The 11894-nt window shown below is 35.1% G+C and overlaps 1 protein-coding gene and 1 pseudogene across 1 annotated transcript; one reads left to right on the top strand and one right to left on the bottom strand.

Annotated features, from left to right (window-relative positions):
* Positions 1 to 314: 314 nt before the first annotated feature.
* On the top strand, positions 315 to 1227 carry LOC114742801 (protein GLUTAMINE DUMPER 2-like). Its single transcript, XM_028931014.1, has one exon. The coding sequence runs from the start codon at positions 425 to 427 to the stop codon at positions 944 to 946; it is 522 nt and encodes a 173-aa protein (XP_028786847.1). The 5' UTR covers positions 315 to 424; the 3' UTR covers positions 947 to 1227.
* A 9328-nt stretch (positions 1228 to 10555) lies between these two features.
* On the bottom strand, positions 10556 to 11893 carry LOC114742800 (zinc finger protein CONSTANS-LIKE 5-like; annotated as a pseudogene).
* Position 11894: the final 1 nt, after the last annotated feature.

Genomic DNA, 11894 nt, shown 5'->3' with positions numbered 1-11894 from the left:
AACTGTGATTTTTCGTTGTTTATTAAGATTATGGAGAATACTTTTTATTTATTAAATTTAATTTATTTTCTTTCTGTACACTTTCCAATTGTGGAGAATACTTTTTATTTATTAAACTGAACTAAATATAATTGGAAATGCGTGTCCAAAATTTGGATATCATATACAAATACAGATATATTATTATAATTAAAATCCACCTGAAAAAATACAACCCAATTATTTATTAGAGATATTCAGTATGTCCTTGTACGAGCCAAGCCTGTACAATCCACTCTTTCTGGTCTCTCTATATATACCCCTTCCATCCCGGCGTCCGCTTCCCAACCCAATTCTTTCTTCTGTATCCTTCCTGGTCATTACACTAATTCTTAATTAATTCTCATTCTTCTGCCTTTCTCTCTCTCCCTCTCTCAGAAAATTAATGGCGGCAGCTTACAGAGAGCCCGTCGATCTCTCAGAGAAATCCCCTGTGTCGCCAGCGCAGCCACTCCACTCCCCGTGGCATTCTCCTGTGCCGTACTTGTTCGGCGGCTTAGCGGCCATGTTGGGTCTCATCGCTTTTGCCCTCTTAATCCTCGCCTGCTCTTACTGGAAGCTCTCCGGCTACCTTGAAGGCGACGGGGACGGCGAGCGAGACCTCGAAGCCGGCGACGCCAAACTCGACGACGAAACCCAGAAAGCTCCGGTTCCTTACGAGGAGAAATTCCTGGTGATTATGGCCGGACAGGAGATGCCGACATTCTTAGCCACTCCGATGTGGTCGAACCGGTCTGCTTCTTTCGGAGACAACAACACGACTTTTTGTTCCTGCGACAAGAACGCTAAATCTGAGCTGCCGACGGCGGAGACGACTGTGAAACCAGAGGGGATCAGCGGCCATCACGATCAGCCACAGAGCGAGAACAGGGGAATCCCAGAAACCTCACATGACGAAGACCATTGAATCTTCTTCCTATATTTCTGATTTTCTTCCTCTTTAAAGCTGCCTCGAAGAAGCTCGTGAGCCAGAGATATAAAGTTTTTCCCGACCTTTACTTTTGGTCAGTCTGGTGCGGATATGAACGAGCTTGCATGCCCAGTGATTGGGTGATGCAGAATCCGAGATAGATAAAATCATATAGATCCAAATCTCCTCCTCCTTAAATGTATAGTGATAACTAATGAATTCGGGGACTGTAAATTCACTTGAGGTGAAATGAAAATCTGGTTCTGCTCTTTTTCTTTTTCTTTTTTAAATCAATTGAGATGAGATTTGATGTTTTGGAGAGATAGGGAGGAATTAGCTAGAGGAGTTAAAGAAAAGCCAGAACTTTGACCTCTGTTTTTTGTGTATCTGTGGGCGATGGGATTAAGTATCGATATATACGTGGAGGGTGCGTGTAAATCTGGAATTGATGCGGCGAGAGGAAATTGTTGAAGCACGGTTTCTTTTCTTTTCTTTTTTGCCCTTTCTTTTTAATTTCTACTTTAATCTTCAATGTTCTGGGTTTCTCGACCACTGTGCACATGAAGACAAGACAAGCTCTGGTAAATGAAGAAAGCAGTTTTGAAATCTGTAGTTCTCATCAGTTTTAGTAAGAATGCTGAGTGGGAAACAGATTGATATACAGCTTGTTCTCAATGATTTAACATCTTGATAATTGGATTGGAGGAGGTAGAATTGAATACGAACCCCTAGATAATGCTAGAACTTGGAAAGAAGCTTGTTTATTGAATGAAATTGATGAGATAGGTGAACATGACTGGTTAACCATAATAATAATAATAATAATAATGGTGGATCATACTCACAGCTTTGTGAAGCATTTTTAGAGAATAGGAGCTTTAAACTTTAATGCATGTCGCAGGGGTGTCCCCAGAATGATGAAAAAACGACAATTCATATGCTGCGCTTTGAGAGTATGATGGTGCGAATAGTGAACCACACGCTGGGAAAGTAGGAAGCTCCCTTGCCCCTCACCTTAATGCTCTCTAATTTGCAAGTATTTTCACAAATAGAAAAAAGGAAAATAATATTTATGATATAATTCTGAGTGAGGGTTTTGTAAAATTGAATTAAAAATTTGCGGGAATAGTAGGGATTTTCGTTACTTGAGAAAGTTACTTGAGGTTTACAATCTCACACTCTTTTAGTTTTATTTATAAATCATTTTAATATATTCTACTCAAATAACAAAAAAAACTTTAAATCTCATTGTCATTAACCCTTCTCTTAAAATTTAACAAATTTTCAATTTTTTATATTTAATATGAATTTTCTTCCTGTGTTTGTCAAAAACTAGTAAAAAATAAAGACATACAACTGTTTATTTTGGAAGATAATTTTTAAAATTTTATAAGAATGTGTTTGTAAATTCACTGTGTAATACAAAATGAGTTTTACATTGAAGACTAGAGAAGGTATATAACATAAAAATTTACAGAATATGTGATATTTATGAGCTACAAATAAGTAATATAATTTACACATCACAATTTTTTATACTATCTTCGGTCCTAATTATATAACTTTATTTGTACACTGTAATTGAGGTTTTATAATTATGATTGAAAGTAATACTAGTTTTAGGTGATTTTTCAATCAAACTCTAGATAATCGTTACTCCTAACCACTGCAGTAAACACACACGTACATGTAATTACTAATTATTACGAGATGATACAAATTTAAGTGGAATTAGTTCAAAAATATACAGGAAGTCATTTTGCAGTTTTAAGCTTGATTCTATCTATGGTCATGTACCTTTCCCATTCTTCAATACTCTAAAATAAGACAACTTGACACGGACGTTTTGTTTTCATGATGAATAATTAACATTGGTATAAAATAAAAACAATATTATGTCATTATTTACAAATGACGAATAAAAACACTTGATAAAAACATATCACATCGACACTCAGATAAAAATATACGTTCAAAGTAAAAGACGAGCGGATAAGAAAATAGATTTAACTGATAAATTCAGGCCATTAAATCGAAAAATTAATAAAGGATAGAATTTAATTAAAAGTGGTAGTTACGTTGTAGGGCCAAAAGAATAAAAATGGAAGAGAGGGATAGTAGAATTTCAGGTAATTTAAGCACGTAGTTTCTGATTATATTCTTTTCTTCGTGAGATGATTGGCGTAATTCATAATAATAATTCTCTGCCTTGCAAGCCTCAGTTATTCCAACCAAGATGCCTTAATCTTCTTTATTCATCTATACTTTCTTTCACACTACATTTAATTTTCTCTAAGCACTTTCCTTCAGAATCTTTCTTGGAATATAATCCCATATATAGATGTAATACATCTGAGAAAGTGAACAGAAAGAGTAAGTGCAGGGGTGGGGTATAATTCTTCAGAATCTTTCCTTCACTTCAAATGGGATAGATGAACGTAAAAAATGTAAGAGGTCAATTACATTAAATTATTTACCTGATATTTGTCTTCAAAGCTATATTATACTGTTAGTGTCCAAGTGAATGATTCACAATATAAAGCATGCCAAAAGATTACATTGTTTATGTATTCCTCCGGTTTTAAATATAACACTTCTTTTATAGTGTAATTTATACTACAAAAAGGATCTTATATTTAGGATTGGAAGAGTACTATAAATTAAATACTCCTCCAGTCCTTAATATAAGACCCATTTAACTAATTTGATTAGATTAAGGAAGTTAGGTAAGTTAGTTGATTATGAGCAAAGTGACACATTTTTTCTAAAACACCATAATTATCTTTCTTAATACCTCTCTCCCTCTTCTACTTGGTTATGGTTGAGGAAGTATCTATAGGGGTAATTTAGAGAAAATTGATAAATATGAGAAATGGATCTTATATTTAGGACCAAAACTAACTCAAGAATTAAGTTCTATATTAAGGACCGGAGGAGTAGTACAGTTTATTTATTATTATACGCATGTAATTGAAAGAATATATGAACAATATAGGTTTTCAAAAATTTTAATGTATAATTATATGAAAACATGTCACTCATGAAGTTCTTAATATAAGACCTAATTATTAAGTTAGTTTTAGTCCTAAATATAAAACTCATTTATTATATTTATTAAATTTTTTTGAATTATTCATATTAATACTCTATCAACTATAATCAAGTAGTTAGAAAAAAAAAATCATATTTCTTTTTTAATTAATTAACTTACCTAACTTTCTTAATTTAATCAAATTAGTTAAATTAAATATGTCTTATATTAATCACTATAAGAACATTAATTATGAGCAAGTACATTGGCAAAATAAATTATAAGTACATGAGGGAGAAATGTTTGGAGAAGTGTCAACTTCAGATTGACTGTGAGAAAAAGGGGCCTGAAAAAACACGAAACTGCTCTCTCAAATCTACAGAGAATAATAATGTGCAATTAATAATTGGATAAAGTTATCCAGATTAGAAAAAGTCCAGCTGCCACATCCTGTTTGTATCTTCTTCCTCCCCTCAACGCAAGGTCATTATTTTCCCTTTTCTTCCTTTTAAATAATATTTTATCGCAGAAAATTTCCACCCTACATACATTCTTTCTCACACGCAAAAATATATTTGCCGTTAGAGATATTAATCAATTTTTGGGCGCTTTCAATATGGCATTCCCAAGAAGAATCTGAACCAACAGCCCGCAATGGATAATTATATAATATAAATCAATTTAGACATTGCACGGATACATTTTTATTATATGATATTAATATACTACTTCTGGTTTGAACTATAAATTAGACCTTATATTAAAAACCAAAAATAATAATATAAGAAACTCCCAAGTATTGGTTTTAATTGAGATTTGAGCCGAGTAATTAAGATAAAGAGGACCTTAGTAATTTAGTTGGGAAATAATAAGCAAAATAAAACTGATTTTCTTTTTGTGCAAAATCAAAAAAAGTGAGTTTAAATTGTGAAAAAAAAAAAACAAAAGTGAGCTCAACTTAGAACTCGTTATATCAATTTATACGCGTTATAATATTCTGTATTAATAAATAATCCAGCTAACACCGATGAAGGAAAAAGAAAATTTTGGGGAAAAGACTGCCCTATATATATCCCAAATATATATATATATATATATATAAGACAAAAAAGATCATAATTCCTACAAATTAAAAAGATTCCCCCTGTTTCTTGTTGTATTAATATTTAATAAGTTAAAATTAAATATTCAACCACTTAGGTCACATCGCTTATGCCCAGAAAAGCTACATATTTTTCTTTGAATAGGGTCTGCTACAGTGCTTGACCTTTTATCTTTTGCAAGTAAAAGTATGTGACGTTCTAACTATTGATGGTCCAAATATGCAATAATAGCACTTGCGAAAATATATTACCATAGAAGCACTCACCTGGAACAGTCCAAATGGCAAGTCCAATTTTACGTATTGTCATAACTTTTTCCGTCATTTTCCCCTTAATTTTCAAATGAAATTAATCCAAAAAGTATTCCTATTCTACGCTAACTAATTACGTCGCGGTGGTAATTAGGATTTTCTGTCCAAACTTTGACCAGGTTAGGAGGAAGTCTGGAAACTCTTAAAAACACTTAAAAAAATATTTTCACATGACCGAAATAAAATTTATTTCACATACTTAGTCCAAATATTATAAAATTATTTTGAAAAAACTAATCCAAATATTCTCTAAATAATTGAAGGTGAGCTTGGAAATCGAGGTTATTCTGCAATAGGACAACTAATTGTTGAGGAATATTTTTGCGGACGCAAATGATAATTGCTGTCAACGAGAGAAATTAAGGTAGGTCCAACACTATTAGTACTCCTCCGGTCCTAAATATAAGACCTTTATACTAGTGTGTATAAGGGTCTTACATTTAGGACCGGAGGAGTATTAATCATCACTCGTTAATTTAAACCCTTCCGTCTAATCATGTCTTTCTTTTTTCTTTTTGTCCAGTCAAGGAACCATTTGGTCCGGTTAATAGATTAACCATAATTTAAGTGACTAATTCACTCATTGCTAAATCAGAAAATTGGGAAAAATATTCCCATTGAAAATCTCATTAGTGAAAATGACCTAAGTCAGCATATTGATAAAAATATGAGTAAATATATTTAAAATTTAGTTCATGAACTTTGAGAGAGTTTTTTCAGTTTAGTATTAACTATTAACAAATGTCCTCGTACGTGGAAGAACGACAATTTTTCATAAGACTGGGCCTGAACTAACAAGTGAAAGCCCAATAACAAAGCAATGTAAGGGATGTACGTGAAGGCCGGCCCCCTATCAATCCCCCCCCCCCCGAGGAGCCCAGACTCGGAAGATCGAAGCTACGAGCGCATTGCAGTGTTGTGAGGGACGGTTAAGAAATGCCAAAAAGGAAGAGTGCATGCGTGTTCTTATAATATAAACGCCCCCAAGTTATTTATAAATACTCCCGTGCTTAATATAAAAATTAGTTGATTAATTTGAGTAAATTAAAAAAATTAGTTAAGTTAGTTATTTATAATAAGTATATGTTGAATTTTTTAAAATATCTTTGCTAATTAAATATATTAGCTATAACTACTATTATTATAGGGACTACCTTAGGAAAAAAAATAGATAAATACTCCCTCAGTTTTTAATATAGGACCTAATTGTTGAGTTAATTTTTATCTTAAATATAAGATCTATTTCTTATATTTATCAATTTTTCCTAGATTACTCCTATGGATACTCCCTCAACTATAATTAAGCAGAAGAGGAAGGGAGGATATTAAGAAAGACGATATGGTGTTTTAGAAAAAAACATGTTATATTTCTTATAATTAACTAACTTATCTAATTTTTTAATCTAATCAAATTAGTTAAATATGTCTTGTATTAAAAATCAAAAGAATGTGAGAGAAAAAATAAATTAGAATCTTATATTTAGGATCAAAATAAAAATCAAATGAATTATTAGAATTGATTTTACGGTGGTATTAGTTTTAAATTGCAGAGTTAAATCGGAAGCTTGATCTAATCATCTAAACATGATCAATAATGTGCCACCTGTTTCTTGCAAACCTGAGGCTGAAAGTACAGTTGGCCTATGGCTGGGCGATAGTGGTAAGTAAAAGAAAGCCCACGGAGAAGCTTCCGGCTTGGACCTGGAGAGCCGTAACTGGATGGGCTGACGCCTTGGTGTCCAAAGGAATGTTCAAGCCCAGAGGACCCAAAATTTGGATTGTTCCCTCACTCTCTCGGCAGGCCCTAAGCCCCCAAACCTCATACCACCTTTCTCTTTCTTTCTTTTTTTTCGGGGGGGTGGGTTTAACCTCTAAAGTTTTAAGGGTTAAGGCACGTCTAATACTAAAAATATTTTTTAATTACATTTAGTATTCTAAAATATATTGTGATGCATCTAGTATCCTGAAATATTTTTCTGGTGTGTCTAGCACTTTGGAATTTTTTTTTGTCTTGATATTAGATACACTATGAAATATTTCGGGACGTTGAATGCATGTTAACCCAAGTTTTAATGCATTTAAAGTAGCTTATGTTGATCTCTATTTTCCCACTTTGCGGCGATCAATTTATTTTTGTAGAGAATAAAAAGGGAAAATTGTCATTCACTTCGTTGTTAAACATATTTTGGTCAAAATAAAACAAGAATTAATTGCAATAGTGAATAAATAAATAAATAAATAAATGTAAAAATGAAAATTGAAATCATAAGAAAGTGACTTTATATAAAGTCGGTTCAGAGCCTCTCCTCTTCCTTCCTCATCCTCTTCCGTCCTCTTCCTTTTTCTAACTCTTAGATTAATATTGGAATGGTTCATATTTAAAATTTTTTAAAACTATTACTAAAATATTAAATCATAAAAACAAATTATAAAGTATAAAGCATATTAAATTTAATTCTAATATTTTAGAAAATGCACTAAATATTTTTAAAATTTTTTTATAAAAAATTAAAATCTGAACTGTTAAAATATGATAATCTAGTAGTTAAAAAAAAAAATAGAAAGAAAGGAAGAGGATAAAAAGAGAAGGAAAGGGAAGAGAAGAGGTTGGAACCGATCTCAAGGAGGCCCAATGGAGTCTGGGGAGCGAAGGGTTTGACTTTCCATGCGGGAAAAGCACAGCAATTTGACCATTTCTAATTTCTCACAGCGCGTGAACCCCGCCCCAGGCTTATGTGACAGCAATATATTTGACACCAACTATTCTTTTCTATTCATTCCTACGGTACGCGAATCTCCTGTTGAAATGCAGTTTTCAACATTTTATTTCTTTTTTTTTTTGGGGTTAAAAAAATGATTTAGATTAATTATGTTTGATAGGCTCAATAGTAAAATTGGTAATATCGAGTCTCCTACCATTACTTGTTTCGTTACATTTTCTCTCCAAAGGATAGTTCCATCTAACATTAGGCAGCACGCCGATCTTGTCATTTCAAATAGAAGAAAACAGTATAAAATTCCAAATTTTCCCCAAAAAAGAAAACTCTAATGTCATTAATCCACTGGGTTAAAAAAAAAGAGAGAGAGAGAGAGAAAAGAAATCGTGAAAAATGACTGAACCAAATGGATAAACACTGGTACCATGTTGTCGGCCGTGAAAGGGTGTGCTTAGGGTTTGTTTGGTTGTTGATTTTTTCTTGTGACTAATCATAGCTTAATCCGGACAGCGACACGTGGTGTGCTTGCCAGACAGCAGAGCCCACAGCCCACTCGTCTGGGCCGTTGACACACGTGAAGAGGATGAGTCTGGGCCCACCAATTGTGGGCCCCCCAATATCGATGGTGCCTCACGTGCCCCATCATGCCCCCGCAACTTTCCTTTTCCTGTTAAAAACAGAAAGCGCTACCAACTTGCTTTCTTACAATCCCAAATTGTGTTTAAAAATTGGATTAGTAATAAACCTTCTAAACTCAGCTGCATTAATTTAGATTAACAACCTTTTGAATTAAAATCGTGTATTGTCATGTAATCGAGAAACATGCAGTGTGTGAGATCGCGTTTGAAGTTCAAGTGAACATAATTTTGCCACCCACAGCTATTAGTTGCCACATCTATTAAGGAGACTACAGGTATATTACAGTCAATGCCCTCGTTCTTCAAAATTGTTCACTTTAAATAGACATGAATCACATGAACACACGAATTAATAGCGATTTTATATCCAAATGTGGTATTCGAGCATCAAAGACTATTTTGATCAAAACCATGCCTTGACATTTAGAAAGAAAGACTTTTTCCTGGTTTTTTTTTTTCCAATTAAAGAATGAACTTGAATTTAAGAATTACTTACAAGGATTTTTTTTTCCTGGTTCTATTTATAAAATATTTTGAAGACATTTCACCGAAACAGAAAAAGCCTTAAGTGTCATTAAATTTAATTTAAAACTTAATAACTTTGGAGCTTCACTCCTATGTGATATATATTTGACTTGTTTTCATGAATAACAAATGAAAGAATAATTGTGTTGATATTTAAAAAAGTTTTAATTGTGAAACTCGCGAACAGAACTAAAGAACACTCTTTTTATGAAAAGAGTTAAAGGAAAAGAGGAGTATTTGCAAATTATTCAGTAGTGGGAACAACAAGATACAGTTTTCATCAATGGAACTAATTTGCGTTGAATATTTGCAGGGATATGATTAACGAAGCAGATACAAGAAAGAGGGCAAGAGAAAATCTGGAGGGGGTGCCCCACGGGGGGGAAGATATGAGGAAGTGGATTGAATGTCAGGGGCATATGAACACTGACTGCCATATCATGTCCCAACAAAACATCTTTGTTCTCATCAATTCCTGATGTTGACCCTTCTTCATGTATTTGCGCATTCCATGTATGCCCCATCTCTCCACATATCTTACTCTCTTCTTTCTTAAATACTAATCATAAAAAAATTAGTTAGTATTTTCTTAGATTGTGTGTTGTAATTGAATAAATATAAAAGTTAATAGTGCCCTTGACATCACGAAAGGTAACGTTGCCTGGTTGGGTGGTGAGTCACCGACTCACGAGGTCTCCAAGGACAGTGACGCTCCCACTCACACCTCACCCTCTGGGTTTTTTCTTCTTCTTTTTTTTTTGGCAATTTAGGAAACGTTTTGCTGTAATTTTTAGATTTTATGATATAAGAAATGATAATCCATCAATAATCTGGTTCCAAAAATATTCTTCGTTAATTAAGTAGGAGTTAATCAGAAGTTATTATATTAAATGAATGGTCCTTTAAATGTCCATGCCATTTTTTGTTGGGCAAAAAAATTACCATTTTTTTTAAAAATAAAAGTCCTAATTGTACTTAATAAGATTGATTGATTTTCACGAGGCACTCTAAATTTGACCCAGTATGAATTTGAGGAATAAACTATTGTTTTATTCTCCGGGAATGAATCTCATAATTGATAATGATTGACGGCTTTTTCCTCCTGATCTCTCTCTCTCTCACGCTTCGCAAACTTCCATGAGATCCGAAGTTTCTAGCAGTTGCTCCCATTCCCAAACTTCCCATCTCTCTTTTTAATTTAATATTCACGGATTTCCTCGTCTCAAAGAAACCAACATAATAAATAATAATAAAATGAGCCAATAGGAACGCGGAAAAAGATACACCGTCAGCACAGCACGAAAATGAAACTTTTCACTGGATAGCGATGGAAGCAGTTTTACAGTACAGATTCTCTCTACTCAAAGTAAATCAGCTTTTACTTTCCTAAGAAAACAAACACAACTCTTCGGGTCCCCGGAAATCCCCACTTCGTGGTCCACTTCATCAGCGGCCCTTCATCGCCCCTGTCCCACCGTTCTCCTCATAATCAACGGCTCAAGTTGACGCTACACATGGGGCATTCTACCGACGACCTAGATTCACTATTCCACGTCCTTACTACTGTTATTGAGCCTCCATCCCCATGTTTAAAACGAGGGGACGACGCCGTACTGAGTATCCAGCATTAGATCCGAGGTGGGGTCTACCGAGCTGAACAGCCGGTCGAAATCCGACTCCATCTCGGTCCGTTTGGCGAACCGCCCTTTGATCTCGGCCGGCCGAGTTTCTGCGTAAGCCTTTCGCGATGCGTACCGTATGGTTTTCTCAAACTTGCGGTTCTTCCTCTTCTCCCTGTATCTCAAAACGCGAGCTTCCCTGTTCATACCACTCACCGAACTTCCCGATTGGTTTGTGGAATTGCCCGCCGATATGATCCCGCTTGATTCCGAACTGTTACTTATGTTCCTCCCGAACGGGAACGATATTTCTGACGCCGTGTTTCCTCCGTCCGGGACCACTCCCACATCAACCGAAGAAGATGACACCTGCATATCACCAATTAGGTTTCAAACATCAGCACAACTTGAACTTCAATTCCTATTTTTGCCTGGAATGAACAGAGTTTCAGTGATACTCACGCTTTGGCGGCTAAATGACTGCGCTGGATAGCTAATTGAAGAGAGCTTCGATCTGCAAAAATCGATGTCGAAGCAACTCTCTGTGTGATTCATAACCGGAGCTTGAACTGGAACTACGCTATCGTTATTACCCGCTCTGTTATTGTTATTCTGATCGAAGGAGTTTGAGTAATCGAAATCCAGGAATGGATACTCCATGTCCGGAAAAAACATATCGCCCGATTTGATATCCGGAACATCCACGATCTTCGGGTTGAAATTCGGATTGGAAATTAGCCATGATGCTGATTCGGACTCTTCCTGAGGGAATCCATCGGATCCGATTCCGTTATCATTTGGAACCAGAAAGTTAAAGGCAGCAGCGGAGGATTTCGCCACAGAGTCGGCGGCATCGAAGAGAAGGGCTCCACAGGGACACGCTCGTGACGGCGAGCCAGCGGGTTGGCGGAGTGGATATCCGAATCGCACGTGAGGCAGAGCGCGGCGGCGTCGGCCTTGCACGTGACGGAGGCCGGGCTTGCTCGCAAACCTCGCACATC

The sequence above is a fragment of the Neltuma alba genome, unplaced genomic scaffold (genome assembly GCF_004799145.2).
Source record: "Neltuma alba isolate B1F8T4 unplaced genomic scaffold, ASM479914v2 tig00003890_pilon, whole genome shotgun sequence".
Lineage (NCBI taxonomy): Eukaryota > Viridiplantae > Streptophyta > Magnoliopsida > Fabales > Fabaceae > Neltuma > Neltuma alba.
This window is presented reverse-complemented; position numbering and strand designations above follow the sequence as displayed.